The sequence below is a fragment of the Phalacrocorax carbo genome, chromosome 4, assembly GCF_963921805.1.
Source record: "Phalacrocorax carbo chromosome 4, bPhaCar2.1, whole genome shotgun sequence".
In the NCBI taxonomy this organism is placed as follows: Eukaryota; Metazoa; Chordata; class Aves; order Suliformes; family Phalacrocoracidae; genus Phalacrocorax; species Phalacrocorax carbo.
The window spans coordinates 14,303,531-14,325,707 of NC_087516.1; the positions used below are offsets into that span (position 1 = coordinate 14,303,531).

Below are 22,177 nucleotides of genomic sequence, written 5' to 3' on the forward strand. Positions count from 1 at the left end.
CTCTATCTGCACTTCTTTGAAGTGTGACAAGGCAACATGGACCATAACATTTCTTTTTGTTCTCCTTTCCCTTCCTCAGTTCAGCTGCCCCATTGGCATTGTGCCTGTGGGTGCAGGAGACATGCTGCTCTGGCTCAGGGGGTAGCAGTGGGTGCCACAGGGCTAGGGGCAGTTGTGTGTCCATCTGTCCACCTCCAGCTGCGTTCCCCTCTCCAGCAGGAGCTGATGCAGCTGCTGTGCTGCAGTGCTCCAGGTCACGGCTGCAGTGGGGCATCTGGGACAGTGGAGACACAAACGGTTCACAAACAGCCCGAATTACATCCTTTTTGACAACACTGTTTATCATGAAGGAATGCTTTTGTAGAAGCTGCTACCACGGGGCTCCAGTTTCCTCTGGATGCTGTTGCAACACATATGCTAGTAACTGGCTACCATTTGCAGATGAGAGATGAGTCTTCTAAAAAAGATGAGTTTTTCTGTTTTGGTGAGAAATGTCACAAGAGGGGAGTTTGCTTGATGTTTCTTTCCCCTTTAGACCTCATAAGGTTGTGTCACAGGAGTTTCTTATTTTCATGAACTCTGAATTTGTTTTAAAAATGTGTCAGAAAGCCATTACTGTTACATTCAGCTGCTATTAGATTCTCCTGTTCAAAAATTCCCTTTGTGGACCTCTAATTTGAATAATAAGATTTAAAGACACAATTACTTTGTAGTTAATGAGAGGTTTCCTTTTATGTGGTGTGGTTTTTTAAAATTAAATGTAGTTGTTTCTTTACTGACACTAGCTGCTTTCCTGTATTCTTTTATTAGGTCTGTGGAAGACATGCTTCAGGCACTCTCTCTGCTTCTCTGTGTTTGGCATCTGGGATTCTCCCCTCCCAGATCTTCTCTGACAGATCTTTAAATCCTCTTCCTCTTCAAGTGAGTGAAAAACCTTTACACTTGCTGTTTGCAGCTTCATTTTCTACATGTCTGTTTACCTTTCCTCCCCCCGTACTTTTGTATAACCTACCTTCTGTACTGTCCTCATCCTGTCTCTGCATGCTTTGTCCAACAGGAGTTTTGATCTTTTTCATCAGTAGGTTGCCATCTGCTACCTTTACTTCATTGGCTTTCATGTTTCACTTAGGTCAGATAAGCTTAGGAAGAGATGCTAGGCCTTTTAAACATGAATTGCTGTAACAAGCAGAGTGCAGAGTATTTAAAGCAGCTTATTAAATCTGCCTCGTTTTGAGGAGGTACAGAATGTCAGAATAGGATTTTTTTTCCTAGATGTCACAAAACATTGTGCATTTAATCTGAATGATTGTAAGCATTGCTCTTCTGATGGACTTGTATCTGAAAGGATTTGGTTTATTATACGTACAGGATTCCTGTTTTGTAGTGACTGTTGGCATCTAAGACTCCAAGACTATGTTGATGCAGCTTGTTAAGGCTGCCCTCAACCTCATTTGGAGTAAGAGCTTGAAGCAAGGTTTCTGGTGCATGTGATGAGCTTGTCTTACTCCTGGCTGCTGTGAGGAGAAGGGAGACCAGAAGCAGAGCACATCATATGGAAGGTAGATTTCAAGTTTTTACAGACACAACCTTTCTTCACCTGCTACTGAAAAAAGGTAACGGTCTGACTGCTGTCCTCCAGGATGTCACCTGGGAGGGCTCTGGCTTCTAATTACTTTTTCCCTGTGCCATCACCCTTGGATTGGTGGAGCACTTCACATGCTTTTTCTGCTTCATTGCCTTATTCAGAGATGTGCTCTCAGGAAAATCGAGGATGAGAGTTGCAGATTAAATACACCTGAGATTTTAACAGCTTCATCACTCACTTGCTGGCACATGAGCATCAGGTGAACTAAACCTATTGCTCCTCCTGCATTTGGTGTCATGATCTTGAGGAGTCGAGTTAACTGGGTGCTGTAGTTCTCTTCGTGGGCGAGAAGGAGTGTGGGAATGTTGCTCAAAATGAAATCAGGTCTAGTCTGTAATGACTTGCAGTAAATAGGAAGAATTGCTGTGGGAATACTGAGGGAAAGATAACAATAGGAAATGTGATGATGTTTGGTTTTGCCTTTCATTCTTGGGATTACTGCTGAAGAAGACTGGAAAAGTAACAAGTAAGGAGGTGGGTGAGGATTGGCTTAATCTTTTTTTTCAGAGCATGCTGAAAAAAATCCTGCATTTGTGGTAAGAAATAAATGTTGTGTTACAAGTTATGTATTAACAAGCCATGTATCAACCTGGTGGAGTTGTGAAGTGTTGCCTTCCAGGGAGAGAGATGAGGAATTCAATCTTCAACACCTCAGTAAGAAGGGGTTAGTAGGTGCTGTGACCACAATCTATCAGTTCACGCATAATGAACAGAAAAATAACAACTAAGGAACTTGTTATTCCAGCAAACAAAAAGAGTTGGAAGTTGAAAACTAATCAAATTCAAGCTGAGGATAGGGTGATCATTTTTAGGTCTTAAAGGAATGATCAAGTGGAACAATTAATTAAAGTGTTATTTAGTTCTCTGTTAGGGGATGCTTGAAAACCAAGATGAGATGTTTCACACACAAGACAGACACGCTTCAGTTAAATCAGAGCTACTGGACTTGAAACAGGATTTAAAACAGAAAAATAAATCCAGTGGCTTGGATTTTACAGGCTAGTAATGAATTGGTGAATTCAAGAATGGGAGCCTCCTATTACTGCCTGACAGTCATTAGGGAAATGTTATAGCATAAAGCTCCCATTTTTTTCGATCCTTCTTTTTGTTTAAGTGTTTTTGTACAAAACTGAAAGGCTTTTTAAGTTGGTTGTTGTAAGTAAGCGGCTCAGCAAAAGTCCTAGGACTTCTGTAAACAGAAAGACTGAGATAAAAATATGCATCTGCACTGCCCAGTTGAAATGCTTGCTGTGTTGCTTCAGCATCCTGTTCCCTTAATCATGCCATCACCTGTCCTCTGCATCTGTCCTGCTGTCCTGGAGCAAGAAGGACTCTCCCCAAGCAGGGGGAGCAGGTTAGTGTCCCAGGGGACTCAATGATGGATGTAGCTGAACACCACCAAAGAAGGCAAATTATGTGCAGGTGCTGTCCTGCCCTGCCCCTCTGTACACAGCACAGAGAAGCTGGATTGTTGTGTTGTCTTGGGGACGTTACCAAAAATATTAGCTTTTATGGGATCTTCAGATTACTGTGAAGAAAGTTTCAGGCACACAATGTTTCAGACACAGGGATCTGGCCCCATGCAGCACTGTTTCCTGCTCCTGTATGGGAGGAAAAGGGGGAAAATGAGGAGGGTTTACAGCTGTAACCAGCCAGTGCTGCAACAGATCACCAAGACGAGTATGGCCACCACCAGGGTGTTTCAGGGGTTTTGAGAGACTGCAACAGAAAAATCTCTCTGCCTCTTTGCAATAGATAGATTTTCACAGCTTAAGCTAATGCCTCCTACTCAGGTATCTGAATAAGAACTTAGAAATCAACAGGATGTAATTAAGTGGGGAAAATACATCTCTTGTGTTTAACAGAGGGGTAGTGATAATAATATATTACTGATTTGGTTACACTTTATTTGCGTATATAAGGAAAGGAAAGTTTGACAAAACGGTGAAGTGTTTATAGATTTGCATGCTTTGATGTATAACGTTCTGAAAATGGTATCATTCTACTACCTTGCAAATCTTGCCAAGATCTTTTCTATGGATTTGAAATTTATTCTAAGATTTGACTATGGAACAAATCAAACGAATAATTTAGCCTAACTGAAAAAAGAATAGATTTAAGCTCTTAAAAATTTATTTTGTAGGTCACAAAGACATTCTTGATACTTAATCCACATCCAGAAGTGTACGGTGCTGTGAGTTCATCTGAATTGACTTGCAGGGGCAAAACCTGCCTAATTCTTCAATCTGAATTGAGTGCAGAATAGGCAGTTATAGAATTACAATAGTTCATAGTATATGAAATAAGAATAATTATCATTCAAATTTAATTAACTCTAAAGATAAATGAGAATGTATTCATATGCAACATGACATTTATTGTATTCTGTAAAAAACCTTGTATTTTCCTCTGGTTTTAATCTCTTTTCTAAAACTCTGTTAATGTTCATGAGAGAAAGGTATCAGCTATTTTATTTGTATCAGCACATAATCAAAACAATCCTTTTCCCTGCACAGAAGGGAATATACCAGTGCAGAACACGAGGCAGTGATGTATCGATGTAGATGGGTCAGTGAGTTTATACCTCTATTACAAAGTCAGTGAAATTTTTATAGACTATTCAGATACTCACTTTATCTGCTTCCCAACAGAAGTGTGGTTTGGGGTTGGTTTTTTTTGGGGGGGGTGGGGGTGGGTGGAGTGAGGTGGGTGGGGTTTGTTTGCCTTTGAGGGAATGTTTTGAGTTTCAAAAAATGCCTTTCCTTTTTCTGTCTGAAATGGAAATGCAAGAATAGACATATTTCATTAAAGTTGCTGTAGTAGAAGTTGGCTCACCATGCTTTTTAATGAATGATTGCTATCGTGATTAGTAAACTCATATACTGTAATATTCCTGCACTTCTCTGACTGCCATTTGGTTACCCAGTATCGAATGAATCTAGATATCCTTGTTTTCTGATAGAAATTTCCTATAATCTGCAATTTCAAACAGTCCTGATTACCTTTCTACAGCCTGGAGGTTGCCAGCCTGACACGAGCAGATGCTGATCTGGAGACATATCGGATGCAGATATGTAAAGATGTGATTGCTATGATGATGAAGAACATGGTCTTAAGTCACAGCCTCTTTCCTCATGTGGAGAAGAGGATGAGTTCAATTCTCAAAAAGCAGCTTCTTGCGATGGAGAAGGAGATTCAAGAGGAGTATGAAAGGAAGATGGTGGCTTTAACAGCTGAATGTAATCTGGAAACTAGGAAGAAAATGGAGGCTCAGTGCCAAAAAGCAAGAGCTGCAAATGAAGAGGCTGAGGAATTAATGAAGAAAATGAATGAAAAGGTAAATCTAGAATAAAATAAAGATATTTTGCTTGATATATGATTTTATATAGATGGTTCCTCTTTTAGGCTAGAATGGCTGAGATGTGCCCTTACAAGAGTAAAGAGAAAAGCTGCACAATTTAAACATGTTCAAAAATTAAGATGTCATACTTAGGGTAGTTGTTAATAAGAAACTCTGGTTTACTTCATCATGAAATGAATTTATCTCAAAAATCTGGGACACTGAAAACAAAAGGTTGTCATTACAGTCTTTTTTTTTATAGTCACTTAAACACTTGCAAAACGGTGTATTCTTATTTACTATATTTTACTGCAGCAGTTCCTAAGGACTCCAGTCAGACACTGTGTGTATTTTGCGCACTCAGAGCAGAACAAACTCTGCATCATAAATGTACAAACTAGGTAAAATCTTTAATATTGACATTCTTATTTTTAAAAAATGAGAATATAAGTGCAACCAAAGGCAGATATACCTCCAAACCGAGTGAAGGCAAGCAGAACAATCTATATTTTAGGCACAGCAGGGGGTGGATTTCTCTTGGAAATAGCCTCTGGATAATAGCGAGATAAATAATTTAAGGCAGAGTATGTTCTTACAAGTTTAGAGTCTCCCTTTAAGTAAGTTTAGTGCTTATGTGTGTCACTTTCAAAGATCTCTGTCTGAATGGTTAAGTATCATTACCCAGGATTTCATAGGCAGTCACTAGCTGGCAATAGAGCCTGGGTCACCAGTCCAATGTCCCATGTACAAAATTGTGCTCCAGCCTTACATGTCTTTTATTATAAACATTCAATATACTTGGAAAAAAAACTGATTTCCCCCTGCCTCTTCCTTCCCCCCCACCCTTTTTTTCTTTTTACTTCATGTGTCTGGAGAGGATTCTGTTAAGTTTTGAATATTTCACATCTGTAAGCTTAAAATGCTAAAATACCCAAGTTAATATTTTGTGTTATCAAATGTTATAACTCGTATTAAGAGGATGACTGGTGGATGTGTGGGTATGGAATGTGATGCCGCCGAGTTTCCAGCTGCCTGTTTCAGCTCCATTATAGAGGCAAAGTAAGTTATGTTAGGAGTGTAATCCCTTGGACCAGTATGATACTTACTTGTGTATGCTATCTTTGTAGACAGTATTTAGGTTTTTGCCCATCTGTGTGTGTTTGTTATTTGTTTGGTTTGGTGGTTGTTTTGGTTTTTTCTGTGGTGGTTTTTTTTTTTTTTTTTAAAAAAATTATTTGCATATCATATATCTATAATTGTTAAGGACTTTTATGACAATTCATAATTGCAGTTTTGACAAAAGTTTCTCACGGAGCATGACCCATCAAAGGTACTACAGGATGTTGAGGCGCTCAGGAAGAGTGTTGGTTTGTCAGGCTGTTTTGTGAAGAAGGTTGATGGCATAAGGCTAGTGAGCCAGTTGAATTTCATTGATGTTTCTAGGTGAATTTTAAATTGTTACCCTAGGGAGCTTTCAAATATCTGTAGGATAACTACAGAAGAAAGTTGAGTTAACTCAGAAGGGATGGTGAGGAAGGGATACTTGTGGACATCTTTTCAAGGATGAGGTGAATTGTACTCTGCAGAACTCTTTTTCCTTCTGTTGGTTATAGACAGAGCCTAGACTAGCTATCTAACGCTTCGACCTCACTGAGATAAATCCTACCTTTGCAGAGAGAGGGACCTGACTGAAACTCAGTATGCGAATCCACACTAAATAAGCTCTCAGCAAAGTGGCTTTTCTTTGCACAAAATACATTGTTATTGGTTCAGTCTGGTTTATACTGGAAATCCTGAATGGTAGGAATCAAAGAATTAAGGCCAATCCAGTACTTGTCCTGATGCATTTGTCATATACTAATGTCTTGCTGTTCACTTTCCTGTCTAAAAGGACCTCTTTTTGTACTTGCCATGGAATCTGGTCCAAAAGGATGTGCTGGAGCGCTATAGATGGCCCACACTTGCGCGCTCCTGCCAGCGGGTGTACTGATGTCCAAGAGACAGCAGTGAAAAACAGCTGGAGCAATAACCTCCTCCCCTTGACAGCCAAAACACAGAATGTATATTCCCTCCCTTTTTGATTAATTATTTGCTGTCTGCAGTGTGTCTCTTGGGACTGAGGGGTGAGATGCAGAGGACAGTTCTCCCCAGATAAATAGTATGAAATTTAGAACAAGACCAACGTAGCTACTGTTGGGTAGCTCTGCTGGCATAAGAAGCATTCTTTGCTCTGTGGGACATGTATGTTTTGATTCTCTAATGAGTTTATGCCACCTGAGGTTAAAACTCTGAATATATAAGTCTTACTGGAGAACTACGAGAAAGTATTTTGTGCAAAGAAGCTTTTAAATAAATTGCCATTTAATTCTACTCCACTGTTGTAACTCTAAAATCATGTTCTTGGATTAACTTGTAGAAACCAATAGATAAAGTAGGTCACCAATAATAAGAACTTTGAGATTTCTAGTAAAATAGTTTTTTCTAATTTATATTGTTTTTTAAATGTATGTGTATTTCATTGTTCTGACTTACATGAGTCTATTCAATTTTAATAGGATTTCAGGATTGATGAAACGTAACAAATTAATTTCATATACAGTCTTCTTGTTGAATTTCATGCTGTTTTGTCTAATATATCTTAAATAATGCTTCTAAATTCTAAAAAGACTTCATTATGCCTTGGAAGTGTTATCTAGATTAGAGATTGACAGCTATACAACCCTTGTCATTCCAAACAGGTGAAAACCATGGAAAGTGTACACTGATTTAGTATTAGCCTTCATTCAAACCTGAAATGACAGTAATCAGGGTATGTGTAAAATATGTACGAGCTAGTAGCATTGATACTTTAAAATAAATTTGAAGTTATTTTCAATATTCAACATATTTATTTCTCTCTTCTTTGCAGCCTGCTGTAGAATACAGAAGTCTTCTGGATAGACTTCAGAGACTGGAGCAGGACCACCTGAAGAGGTTCCTTCTGGTAAAGCAGGAGGAATATTTTGCAAAGGCTTATAGACAGCTGGCTGTTACCCAGAGAAAGGAGCTCCATAATATCTTTTTTACACAAATAACAAATGCTACTTTCAAGGGAGAACTGAAGTTGGAAGCAGCTAAAACATTAGTGGAAGATTACTCTAAAATACAGGTTAGAGGATGATAATTCCACTCCTAACCTAATTATAGAATACAAACTCACAGTAACTTTTAAGAAATATTTCAGGAAATATGTTTTGGGATAAATGTTATAACTTTTATAATGAATTTCCTTAGGAGGAATTGTAAAAAGTATAATGCCATCATTATGCACATCTAGACATCTACACAACGGTATATTGATGCATACGCACAGCCTTTTTCTGCAACAGTAAGTTAGATGTATTTGCCACAACATTATGTGCTTAGTGCTGACTTCTGTTTTCATGGGTAATATTTCCAAAGCACCCAAGTGCTTAAAGCTTGACTTTACTGCTCAGGGAAAATAAGACCAGTAGCTCACCTGTATCATGCAAAAGAAAGAAGAGTAGACATGTTTTCAAACCATGAAGTGGGAAATTGTGTAATATAAATCCCCAGTTTTGCAGTGAATAATTTGATATATCTGCACATCTTGCAGCTCTGCTTAGCTACTGAAAGCTCTGTTTGTGCAGCTCTGAAACGAAGCCCTCCCCAACAGGGTGGTCAGAGAGAAGATTTGTGCTTGTGCAGCAAACTTCTGGTTCAAGGTCAACCCTTGCCGGTGTTAATGAGGCCATCAGCATGGTACAGAAAGGCCAAAGTGCCATTTTTCAAAAGTAATTTCAGACCAGATAAAGGGACTTCAGCAACTAAGAGAACAGCTAGGTACCTAAATCTGTTTTATGAATGGCATTTTCTAAAAGAGATCAGATGCTGTCTAATGAACGGTAAATACCTTTGGAGGCCTTTCTGTATAGGCATTTTCAAAACCCCCTAGGCATCAAGTGTTTTTATGTACTTCAGAAGATATTTGGATTGGGGGGCTCAGTACATGTAGATTATTGAAACTGTGGCATGTCTGAAGTGCTATGGTTTTGTACTTCGAGGGTTGAGTATCTCTATCTTATGTGGTCAGGGATGCTGATGAAGAACATGTTCGGAACTTTAGTTGTGGTTTCAGGGTTTCAGTTACATTTTAAGCCTTTTGCAACAGAATAGCTTGAGTTGTTTCCTCAAGGGTTTGAGATGGTGGTTTTTGTTGGTGTTTTTTTTTTTTTTTTTTACTCCATTTGTGTTGAAAGCAAGTGTCCTAGTTCCAAGAATTCTGGGAATTGTTCTTCTGGCTGCTTCTTGAAGAAGAGTGTGACTGTTGTGCTCCTAGAGGTTGAGGGCCTGGAGGTTAAAAAGCAACCTTCAAGAGTCGTCTGGACAGGGTGCTGGGCCATCTTGTTTAGACTCTGCTCTTCCTAGAAAGGTTGGACTAGATGATCCCTGAGGTTCCTTCCAACCTGGGATTCTGTGATCTGGAAAGTAGGTGTCAAAACATGTAATGCCCACTCTTAAAACTGGATGCCCTGTGAGATCTCAGTCAGACATAGATGCAGGCCGCTGTCAGATGTAGCAAGCACTTGTGCAGAAGTCAGCTGAGCATCTAGCAGAAGACAGAGCAAGTGAAAGAGGTTTTGACAATGTTTTGGCTGCTCAGATGTGGGTCACCTAAGTATCAGATCTTGTCTTGGCTACCTGATGCTAGCAGAATGTCTGCTGTAGACAGACCATTGTGCACCTACCTCTGGTCTCTACCAGACTCATTTGTAGGTACCTAAACCCTTCCCATTTCCCACTGTTGGAAGCAGGAACTTCTATGCCAGCCTGTGTGCAGTGGGCTTGGCTTTCCCAATGCTACTGGACACATGTGGAAGACTTATCCTTGGCTTTAAAGTCAGTTTAGATGCCTTTGAAAATGTTACCCTTTATTTATTTATTCATACAATACATTGTAGAGAAAAAAGAAAGGGGGAAAAAAAGAAAGGAGGACATGATGCCACTTACTGCTGTTACTGAACACATGCTGTCTTCAGGTCCCAATTCAAGAAGACCTTTTAGCCTGTAGATATCTTTAATCAGGACCAGTTCTACTCAAGCTGGTAGGGTTGAATGTGTATTTAATTGTGGGCACCTGATTAAATGACCTGTTAATTCAGGGCTCTCAGGAGGTGCACTAACTACTCAGGGGAGTACACACAATGTTGAGGTATTCAGGCCAAAAGCTCAGCACATTATTTATTTTCTTTTGTTGAAATAACAGTAATAATTTTACATTATCATTAGAGTTAAGTTTATATAAGCTTATTGGTTTTCACTTGTAAGAGCTTTTGAACTTTGCACTATTAATGAACAAATCTGGTCTGATATGCACAGGTGTTAGCTGAAATTAACATTACATCTAATTAAATATATTTGTTCATGTTCTTTCCTGTAGGGAGACATCGAAGAGCTAATGGATTTTTTGCAAGCTAGCAAGAAATATCATCTGAATAGAAGGTTTGCTTACAGAGAGTATCTTATAAGTAAGATACAGTTAAGGGATTCTCAAGCCTCTGCTCTTATAAATGCAGCAGCAACCCAGATATCAAGTCTCATTTATAAGATGGAAAGGTAAATACCTCAATTGTTTTCTTGACAGCCATTTGACTACGTTATCTGAAAGACAGTAGAATATTCTTCAGAAGTCTTTTTGGCTATGTTACCTAGCAGGAAAGGTGCATTAAAAAGTTGTCTTTTAATTCTAAGAAAATATTTTGTAACTGATGACTTAGTTAATATGCCAGCAGACACTAAGGTGAGGTTTTGTTGTCTGTGTCCACACTGTACAGCACAGACATCAATTGCTGGGAACATGTGTAGTACCTGTTTGTCATTCTGACTTTGGTTGGAACCCAGCTCATGGAAGAGTCTCAATGTCTTTATATATTCATTATTAATGTAAATAGTCCCCAGTCATATGAAAAGTCCTATCAGAGTCCATTGGAACATGTGGCAGTTAAGACCATTTGTCTCAGTTCTTTATGTGCAAATATCGGGATTTAACAAAAAAGAACAATTTTCATTCACCTGTGATTGCATGTGTTTGCAGAGCTAGATGTACAGTCTGAAGCTGGAAAGCATGAATATTTTCTAAAGCAAGTTGACTAAGTTTATAAATAATGCAACTGAGGAAGATCTTGACTAGCAGAGAATACACCTGTTGCAGGGAATATTAAAAGTAAAGTTCAGATGAAGTAAAAATTAGACCTTGAAATGGACTGTTGTAATACACTCAGTTTCTTTGGGATATCACACCAGATCCAGGTTGATTCAAATGCTCTATGCTAGGACACTTGTAGTAAAGGTGGAGAGACAGAAATGGTAACTTACCAGAGACGTAGTTATTTAGAATTGCGTAGCAATGTGGAGCACTGAGAGAGACCTCTTGCGACCACCCAAAGAACTGTGGCATATCTTAGTTTGGCATACAGAGAGATTACTCAGGAGCATGCCAGTGCAGTAAAATACATTAGTGGGCAGGAAAAAACCTAGCACTGCTGCTGTTGATCCTGTGCATGCAGCTTTATTTGCATCTTTTAGATGTCTATATTAGTGTCAATCACTGACAACATGTGGGACGTGCATTAAGAGAGCAAGTATACATAGCAGTCTTTACACTGTGGTGGTTCTTTCATAATGTTGACTTAATTTAAAAGTAATTTAATATTAGGAAACAGGAAATCTGTTAAAAGCTACTGAAGATCGCATCTGTTGATACAATAAAGTAATTTACCTGGGTGGTGTGTTTTTATAACTTCCTTGTTTGGCTTTTTGATTGTGTTGTGTGCTGCCTCATTGGAATCATACCCTAAGTTTAGCCTCAATATTCTGATCTGAGAGAGGCTCTTCAAGTATGCTTGCACTGCTTTGCCTATTTTACTAACATCTGCAGCTGTGTGGCTCAAAAACAAAAATAAATGTCTTGGCATAGGAAATATAATCCAGATACACCTTTCACAGAGAGTCCCCTTCCATCAGTTCATGCCTCCCTTTGGAATTGGATTATGAGAAATGATCTGAGATGTTTTCACAGATGTTGTGGTTATGTGAAAAGCCTTCGTGAGAAACTCTCATCTGCATGACCACTACATCCATGGCTTAAATCATTGCCATGAACAACTGAGACTTCTCAAGCTGGAAAAACATGTTCCTCACTGTTTAATGCCTGTTATTGCACCTAACAGTCACAAAACAGATCAACTACAAATCAGAGAAAAAAATTGTAGTATTAGTAATCCAAGACCTCATGGATCTGATCCCAAAAAATGTACCAAAGAAAAAAAACCTACCCAAAAGCTTCCAAAACCAAAAAGCATCACTACCAAGATGAAAAATTAATTTTTCTAGCACTCTGCTATTAAACTTCTCAGAGTATGTAGTGGTCATAGTACTCTGCAGACAAAGGAAAGGTGTCCGTAGTTGGAGACAGCATTTGTAGAGAAGCAATCCCATCTGACTTTCTGGGACTAGAACTAGTTATTTTCCCTCAACCTTCCACACCTATTGTGGCAGGAATTCCTTTCAGGCAAATGTTGGCCAAACTGTTACGTTATTACTCGTCCTCTAGCTGTTGAGATTATAAAACTCCAGAACGTAGTATTTCAGATTATTTGCTAGTCTTTTTCTACAGGCAAATGGAATTATCCTAGTGTGAACCCTGAGGAAGTTATTTTAGTTTCTAATTATAAAGTGATTTGGGGTGTTTTTACAAATTGGAGCATTAAAATTTGAGCAGCAAGAGAAGTCTGGTCTGAATGGCTTGTACTTTAAATTTGTATCCATAATGTCCTGTTTCTTTTTACTTTAGCATTGAATCCGCTTGTCTAAATATAGGTACAGGTCTGTCTTACCCTATTGTATCCAGCTCTAATAGCATGCCTTAAACTCAGTGTTATAAATGGAATTTTAAAATGCAGAACTGTTTGTATGGAAAAGAGGAACTGAGAAAAGATGTGGATTATATATACCACAGCAAAACGGATCCAGGGATACATAAACCACCAGATAAATGATGAGGAGAGAGGTCTTTTAAAAATGGAGCTTGATAGGATGTTTAAAATTTATCAGATAGCAAGGCAATTAACATGAAAAAGATTGTGTGGCCAGAAATAAAGGTTCTAAAAGACAAAATAAAATCAAACCAATTCTAGGGAGGGTTGTGAATATTTTAAATGAAATAGAGCTGCCAGTTTTCAAGCTGGGCTTTTTAAAGATGGTATTTATGTAAAATGTCTCATTTGTCAGGACTGGCTGTGGGTACTCAGTGCCTTTGGAAATCAAGTCCATGGACTGCAGTGACAAAAGGCAGGAAAGCAAGTTTTAAAATATCTGTAATGATAGATTTCAGGGATGTCTAGCTAGGCTTTTTGTGTTTTTCCTTAAAGAATAAACGTGCAGGAGGGCGATACCTGAAGCAGTATTTATCCTGGGTTCTGGCTGTCCCCAGAGGCACGAGGTTCTCAAGGTTTTTGAACTATAGGAGCTGTAACATGTTGCATCGTTCTTTTGCCAGTATCTGCTCATTCATAAGAAGCTTTCACCCTTCTTTGGCCTCTTAAAAACTGAATCTCAGTTCTGCTGACTCACTAGGTACGAACAACTCAAGCTCCTTTATGCATTTCTCCCTAAATTTTAGTTTTTATAAGACCTCAAGCATTCCTTGTGAACTGTGTTCTTTAAAGTAGGCAATTGATTATCTTTGACATAAAACTTCAAAGCAAAACATCTCATATTGGTCTCTCACTCTTCTGAATAATCTCTGTTTATAGGGACGTTGTTATAAGCAAAGTAATTTTCTGAACAGTGTCCTGGACCTTTCAGTGGGTTGGTATTGGAAAGTGAATGCCTCCAGCAGTAATGCATTAGTATAAAGTTTTCTAATAATGCTTAAAACCTTGTCTGCTTGTAGCATTTTGCTATGTGGAGCATTTAGTGCTCTGAATTATTTACCTAAATTTTGGTCTGGGCACCAGCAAGATGCCAGTTCAGCAGGTGAAATCCTGAAGTAGCTGAAGCAGAGTAACTTGGGCACCATCTTGCAGATTCTCTCTGTATAGTCTCTGTACCGTGTTGTGATTCAGCCTCCATGTATATCCAGGCTAGTACAACTTTTCTGCTTCATATCTATCTCCCTTATGTCCTAGTGACTCTCCTGTGCCTTGTCTAGCTTTCATAAAACAATCTTCCATTGCTGGAGTCCAACATCACTTAGATAGTTCTCCACAGCATCAAATACAAACTACTACTACTTACTTTTAGTGCACTCACTTAATACTTTCTCCTAACTTTGTTGGCTTTCGGGCAGTACAGAGAAGTCAAGGTATGCCTCTGCTTGACCTATAACACTGCTGCCGTCAGCCACGTGCTTCATCTGTTTCTTCCATGGAGCTTGCTGCATTTGGGAGGATCTCCTGTAAACACCATCTGTCATTACTGCAGTATTCTCCTTCATTAACATTCTCCTTGTTCAGAGACATTGAAGATGTGCCTGCACATTTCTTCAGTGATTAGATGGGTATGCTGAGACCAAGCAGTTTATCATACAGTCTGTACTGTCTTGTTATCCTTCTCTCCTTTTATTTTGTGTTTCAGTTCAGACTCCTTTGGGAACAGAACACCTTCTAATTCTAATATTGTAATTGTTTTTATACTGTATTTATACAAAAACAGAAACGAAGGTGTCTTGCCAGGATTGAGCCTTCTAGGAATTACTGTAATACTGCTTAATGTAAGTAAGTTGCCACATAAACTCCAATGTACTTATGTGGTGGTGGGTGTTTTCCCCATTATTTTTGTTATCTGGGATTTCTAAATAAGTAGGTACCAAATAAAAAAATAGATGGGTTTTACAGTATTTCATCACCTTCAGTTTGAGCTGTGGACATGTTGGATCTCTAAGTAAACAACCTGAAACTGAAATAATGTAGGCTTCCCCCCCGCCTGCCCCATCCTAAGAATAGGTAGGTATATTTTATCTTCCAGTCATTCTATGTTGCATGGCTTTTCCTGTATCTTTCATTTGCTGGGTGGTTCCAGCACATCTCTCCTTTTCTCTATTGCAGTGAGAAAGTGTTTGGAGAACATCCAGGTTCAGGTCAGGATTTGGTGTGAGGTCCATGTTGACCTTTTCGGCCCCACATTTTGGAAGTCCACTGTGTCTGATGTTAGAAATTATAACTCAAAAATGTCCAACAGCCTGGTCTGAATTAAGGTGTCCTTTTATTCTTCTGTTGTCTGAGAAAGATTGGGGAATTTTCTGGTGTGAATACAATAGCAGGTAATTTTTAAAATTCAGTTTGCGTTCACGGAGAAGGAGGTTTTTCTAACTGTTGCAGGCATGGTTGGGATCTTGCTTACGCTTTGAAATTAAGTACTGTAGCAACTGGAGGTAGACCACGGTCTTAAACTTCCATTTGAAAGTACTTTGTGCTTAAGACTGAGAATATGTACGGTTAGATTATTGTATTTCACCAGTCTGAAATCTTTCTAATTTTTCTGATTATGTAACTGTAATAGGAAATCTGAATATAAGTCTTTTAATAGATATGATTGCTTTGTATCTCAAATAATTTTAATAGCTTTTACTTGATTAAATTACATCCTTTAAAGAGAAAATTGTTTCTAATTGAGGAGAAGGAGTTATAATAGACATCTAGAATTGCATTCCAGAGGCATTAAATGAAAAATGTAAATATTATGAATAATAGATAAGGTTTAAAATGTCTCATTTGAATATTGCTTACATTACTAACTGATATATAATTAGTGTTGCAGTTGCCTTCCCTTCCTTCCTTCTTCCCATTCCTTCTTCATACACCTTCACTCTACCTTCACAAACTGCCTCAATTCTATGCTCATCTCTAAGATTATCTTTCTGTTATCCACTTGCTTGTTTGATCCCCCAGGTATCATTCCTAAAGAAACAAACATCATTCTGTGTGTCTGCTGCTTTGTTGAGCCTTATTATGGTAGTAATTGCCTCAAATGTCCATTTGCTTTTAAGAACTTGGGATAAGAGCCTTCAAACACTCTTGTTACAGAGCAGGTCATCTACCTGAAAGTCATTTGGGAGTGCTGCTGGACCGAGCTGAGGCTGAAATCAGTTCTGTTAAACAGAAATTTGATCATGATTTAAAACAAGAAAAGCAAAAGCTTCGCCAGAAACTCATTACCAAGCACAGGCGGGAAATGCTACAAAAGGTAATTATTTCCAGTATATTTATTTTTATAGGGCTTATCATGAGTCAAAAAGGAATGAATTGAAAAATAAAGTGTAGTTCTTAGGACAGGGTTCAACACTGACAGGAGCATGGATGAAAATGTGTCCGTTGTTTTTAGCGGTGTACTGCCATGTGCTGTATTCATTTTACAGTAATTAATAACTGTTCAGAAAAACCTGCAAGAAAGTAATATAACTGGAGAAACTTGTGAAGCCCCTCTACTTAGCCTAATCTGAGCAAGGGGGTTATGACAATCCTGTAATGTGCAGACAAGCAAAAGCCAACTGAGGTTCTGGAATCGGTGAGGGAGATGGCACAGATCTGTGACAGTCGTCCTTTTCTATGGGTTTCCTGGATATGTGTGATTGAGTGACTTCTACAGCATAGTTAAAATTAGCTACAAAACTATTTAAAAGATGCTGTACCTGTGGCTTCTTGTGGTGGGACTCACTTCACTTAACGTCAGCCATCTAAAAATCAAGGCTAACTCCAAGAGCTCCAAATCATCTCATAATGGAAGATGACTTGCAGATTATCTGAGATAAATGGAAGGAAGTTGTTACCCAGAGGTCCCTATTGTTCTCTGCCTAAAGTATGTAGAAAAAAATGTCTTCTTGGATTAGGTGATATTTCTTTAGATGACCAAAATTAGGGCAGAGTAACTTAACCTTCTGTGGGATATGTGTTCTAGTGTTTTCTGCTCTTTAACAGGTACCAGTGCAAGAAGAGACAGCAGGTATAATGTTGGAGACTTCATTTGTTGTATTTATTCTCCGTATAGGGAGCTGTATGCTGTAAGATAGGGAAAAACCCCCAACCTTTTATTTTCCCCTCTTTTTTTTTTTTCTTTTTATTTTATTCCTTCTTTTTCTTCCTTGGTATTTGATCCAGATTCACTTCTGGAATGTGGAATGCTGACAGATCATTACAGTTCAGGCAGTTGGGATTATGTCAAACCACAATATCATGCACTTGTTTAGGTGTTACCCCTTCCATGTAGGAACAATCCAAATTATCACAGGCCTGTGTTAGCCCATCTATCTAACAATAGTCTAAATTATCACAGGCCTGCTAGATGCACGCAAAGCCATCATGTTGAGGGCTAGGTAAGTCTCTGGACACTGAAAAGCAGTTTGAGAATACTGATAAACATAAGTATGAAATTTTACGTTGCAACGAAATACACATTTAAAGACCTAGAATTTGAGATGTTCCTTCTCTTAACCTTGTTCCTCCTTTTGGTAAATGAATCAGCAGAAAGAGCATCGGAAGGAGCAGCTGTCACTTGGAGACCCCTTCAAAACTACTAAGGAGGTCACTTACTATCTGAGCTACTGGAAAAATCTTCTGACTGATCACACCATTGAATTTGAAGAACTTACTGAAAAGCTTGACAATGAGGCAAGTGAAGAGCTGAAAGGGCTTCTATTTAGTCTAACAGAGAAAGCCATTGAAGAGCTTAAACGTGTTCAGTATGGAGTATTTGTGCAAGAACTGGTAAAGCTCAGTGTGCCAAAGATGTTCCTGCTGGAAGCTGTGGAGGAGCATAAAAAAGAGATGGTTGTTAAACATGAACAGCTTGAAAGGGAAGAGCGTGACAGGAGCACGACCGCTGAAGAGCTGCTTCAGCTCACCAGGCAGAGGCTGAGCCAAGAACTGGAGACGAGCCTTTTAGAACAAAAAAAATTAAGGAGCTGGGAACAATCAGTATTCATGCAAGTATCTCTCTGTACTCTTTTCTTAGTTATTCTTGCAAATAGAGATGAACTAGGAGTTTTCATACCTGTCTGGGTATAATTCCTAATGATTGGTTCTCTTACATGCACTTGGGAATTGATTTTTCACAAGTGTTCAACCCCTCCGGTGCTGGCGGGTGAGCCAGTACTCATAGTGCTGCAGTGGAAATCCTGGGAAACAGCCATTTTGAAACCAAAAGGTGGAGTGTTTTTATACTTCTGTTCACTCCGTGTCAGGTTTCACTTGCGCATCTTTCATTATTATTCTCAATCTGTTCTCAGAGGTCCAGCACTTTGGAAATGTCATTTAGTATGTCAGGCCTGATTAGCCCCATGTTCAGTTTCGATATATTTCCTCTAGCTGCAAGGCAAGCCTTACTTCTTGGGTGCTCATTTTAAGTTCTGCCACAGCATTTAGCCGTATTTCATAAATACACAGCACAGTAGGATACTTCTCCAGCTCATGGGCTTCATGCTTGGCCGATCTGGCTTGCTGACAAAACGCCCCTGGCACCCAGCCCCCAGCCAGAGAGGTGTCATAGCAAGGGTGAGTTTTGCTGGCCCCGGTCACATGTCTTGGCTATCGCTGCCTGCTACAAAGGGACCCTGGGGAGGTGGGAAAGCGAGCGATAGACTTGCCACCTTTGGGAGACTGCTCAGCGAGAGGCCGCGGCTGCAGCCGAGAGTTGACATGCATAGTGCCACTCGGACTGGGCAGCAAGGTCCCGAGAGATTTGCACCATTCATTGCCATTTCTCCTTAGCTTTGAAGTACATTTATGACTAGTCATTGTATTACCTAAATATTTACACTACTACATTTCCTATACAATGTCCATTTAACAACAGACATTGTTAGAGACATGGGAACATGAAAAAATAGTTTTCTGTCAAAATTGCAGCTTTAGGAGAAGCAACTGAAACAGGCAAACCTATATTAGGCTGTCTGCCCTGGAGCAAACGTACTGGGCATGAGAAATTGAACAGCAAGAGGACAAAAAAAAGTATTAGTTAAGGTTTCTCCTTTGTAGCTCCTCTTTAAAGCAAAACAGATTTGCCAGACAGCATATCTGTAAGCTTGCCTCCTGCAAAGCGTCAAACCATATAAAAGAAATATGAAAAGAAACCTTGCCCATTGCATGTTTGCTTTGTTAAAATAAAAAGTCATTTTTTCTTGTTTTCATTCTAATTTCAAGGCCTTTGTATTTTATTCTCCTTTTTAAATTATTTCTATAAGCCGTTTCAATGAATTTTCTATCTTACCTTATTATCTCTTATTTATATTGTTGCGAGCAGACCTGCACGAGCCAGAAAGTAGATTGTATGCCCCAGCAGGTCTTTCCTATTTCTAACTTAAGATTCCATTATAATTGTGTTCCAGCCTGCAGTGTCACCTGTTGTATTTGTTAAATGCTATCTTTATTTACAGCAACAGTAAGCTGTTTGTTTTTTCTTATAAAATACTGGAAAATACATAGAAGAAATGAAGCATTTGCACAACTGTCCTGTCAAAAGCCCCTTAAATTCTGTCACTGTCTTTATGTTCAGTCCACTGTCAATTTTGATATTTTGATGACAGATGCCAGCTTTCATGTTTGTGTTCTCATCTACTATCTAGTTTTCACAAATAATTATTTTGAATGATAGCTTTTTATCTTTGTTCCTTATCAAACAGTCTATGAGTTAGTCCAAAATATTTATGAAGCTCATTAATGCTTAAAGTCTATTTTAAACATGGACATGACAAAGCTATGTTCTACTGTATGTTCCTGTATATCTCTGGCTATATATCTGTATATATGGATATGTAGTATGGATTTACTTCTAAAAGTCTAAGACAACATGAGAAATGGTTAAGTATACTGTAAATGCTTGCTTGGAGTAATATTGCCTTAAAGTAAGTTTTTGAAGAGAAAAACTTTATGCATTTAAAATGTTTTGATTTAGGATTTAGCTGTACTTTGCTGAATCAGTAAACAGAAATAAGGATTTCTAAATTCAGAAATAGTTTTAGTGAAATGATGAGGTGGTATAGGCCCGTGATATACTGAATAAAAGCATCAGTCCTAAGGGAACATACAGTATAATATATTTCTTAGGATAAAACTACTTTGTTAAAAATATACTGTTCATGCTTTAAATACAAATGTATTTTTGGGTAAATAGAGAAAATTTCCAAACAAGAAATTATGCTTTTTTTTTTAAATACTCTTAAGGAAATACTTCAGCCATAAGATAAGGTGGTAAAGGTAGCCTAAGGTTAATCACAACTGTAAGAATAATTTAGGCTTTAGCATGCTTTATTTTTAAGTCAATTTCAGCTTGACCTGAGAATAGGTTCCCCAGACTTCAGTGCTGAGAACCTGCCTTCTACAAAACAGGAACTTTGAGTGATTCAAATTGCTGCTAAAATATATTCTTTGCTGTTCAGACTGCTAAAAGCTTTTTTACAAAGAACAGCTAGAACCCTTGCAACTTGGTGATGGGAGGGATGACATATATGAGTTTATTATAAAGAGATAGGTTTTGGGGTTTGTGGTTTGTTTTTTTTAATCCCTTCTCAGTAGCTGTGACTTCTAAGTGCTGTGAAACAGCTCGGGGAGGCTTTATTGGAAGCTTTTATCTCGATTTCAGCCCTAAGTTCAGGGTTTGTATTTTCTGAAGAGGTGGAAGGATTCTGTGCAGGAGATGTGCTAAATTATTTTTTTTAAAATATTCAAAAACTTGTTTCCCCTTTAAAATGAAGTTTTCCATTCCAGGAAGTTCTATATGCAGAATTTTAAGTATCCTCAAGGATATTTTGCAAAAGCTGAGCAGCTCAGTCCTATGTGTGGAATCATTAACTTATGTATGAATAAGACAATAGAGGATGACCATTGCCATGTAAAGTATTTGTGTGCACGTCTCTTACATTTTTATGTAAAATTTCCTGTACCACTGAAGAGCAAATGGCTTTTGTTTTTTTAACAGGCAGCTTCTAAGTTCACCCCTCTCGCTATCAGAAGAGGAATTGCTAAGAATGAGGCAAGAGCTGCACTGCTGCTTCTCTCAGATGGACAGTAGCTTGTCTTGGCCCAAGATAAGAGCAAGAACCTTGCTTCAGGCTTTCGAGGCAGAGCAGAGGGACAGAGAACTGCTGAAAGTCAACCAGAATTTAGCAATGACCAATAAACAGGTGGGAATGGTGTGGGATCAGTGTGGGGATGTGCAAAGGGTTCATGGGTGTATCTGCAGGTTGTTGGCCTCAGCTGCAGATCTGGGTCCAGAGCTTCTACATAGGTGTGACAGCGGTGCACACTTCTCCTGTCTGTGTCGGTCAGTGGACCTTAAAGATAATGGTTTGGGTAGCAGTTGGATAAATATTTTCTTCACGTACGCCTGCATATTTCTGCTGCTTGCATGTCCTCCAGCTTTCCCAAGAAGAAGGCATAGGTATAAAGAAGCAGATGGCAGCCCCTACACAGTACTAAATTTGGCACTAAATCAAGGAAAGGTTTAGGGAGTTTTTTAGGGGAATTTCCTACACTGTCTTGTCCGTGTAGGAAAGGGGCAAGGAACATTAATTCCTTCAGTAAAATATAAAACCTGTGGAATCCTAAATTATTTTCAACTCTTAAATAAGAGGAAGAAAAGTGTTTCCTGTGCAAATTGTATCCAATACCATCATAAGAACTTTCCCTTGCTTGCTTTTTGTTCGGTTATGTTTTCTAATTTGGGTTAACTGTACTAGGAATTAGCCTAGTTCAAAGCCTTAATAATTTCTAAAGTACTAAAGAAGGGAAATGACTTTGCAAAGCCTTGTAGTTGAACAGATGTTATCATTTCCCAAGAGTACATTATACTTAGTTGATATTCTCATGAAGAAATATAAAGGTCAAGAATAATTTGATTACATGGAACGGTGCCCCTTAATACTATCACGGTTCATTTGTGATTCATATACTGTGTCTTGAAAACAATGTCGTTCTTAAATTAATATTCTTTGTTCATTTTTAACCATACAGAGGAGACAACATATCAGTTAAAATCTTCTCTTATTATCACTGCTAAAGCTTGTTTAAAATCAAATTTATGTGCTAGCAGTTTTCATGGAAAGAGTGAATATATAATTCTGCTTGAAAGAAATTAAAAATGAAATTTCCAACTTTGGATGTCTGAAAGAAATCTTCTGAATCAATAGGCAGCACCTTCAT

General features: G+C 38.5%; 1 protein-coding gene across 1 annotated transcript in view; it reads left to right on the forward strand.

Annotated features, from left to right (window-relative positions):
- Positions 1-22,177, forward strand: part of EVC2 (EvC ciliary complex subunit 2) — an 81,308-nt gene that overhangs the window by 35,419 nt on the left and 23,712 nt on the right. The window contains 6 exon segments of the mRNA XM_064449121.1: positions 4,658-4,982; positions 7,894-8,133; positions 10,426-10,601; positions 16,070-16,229; positions 17,504-17,968; positions 20,959-21,159. Coding sequence (XP_064305191.1) covers positions 4,658-4,982; positions 7,894-8,133; positions 10,426-10,601; positions 16,070-16,229; positions 17,504-17,968; positions 20,959-21,159 — 1,567 coding nt within the window.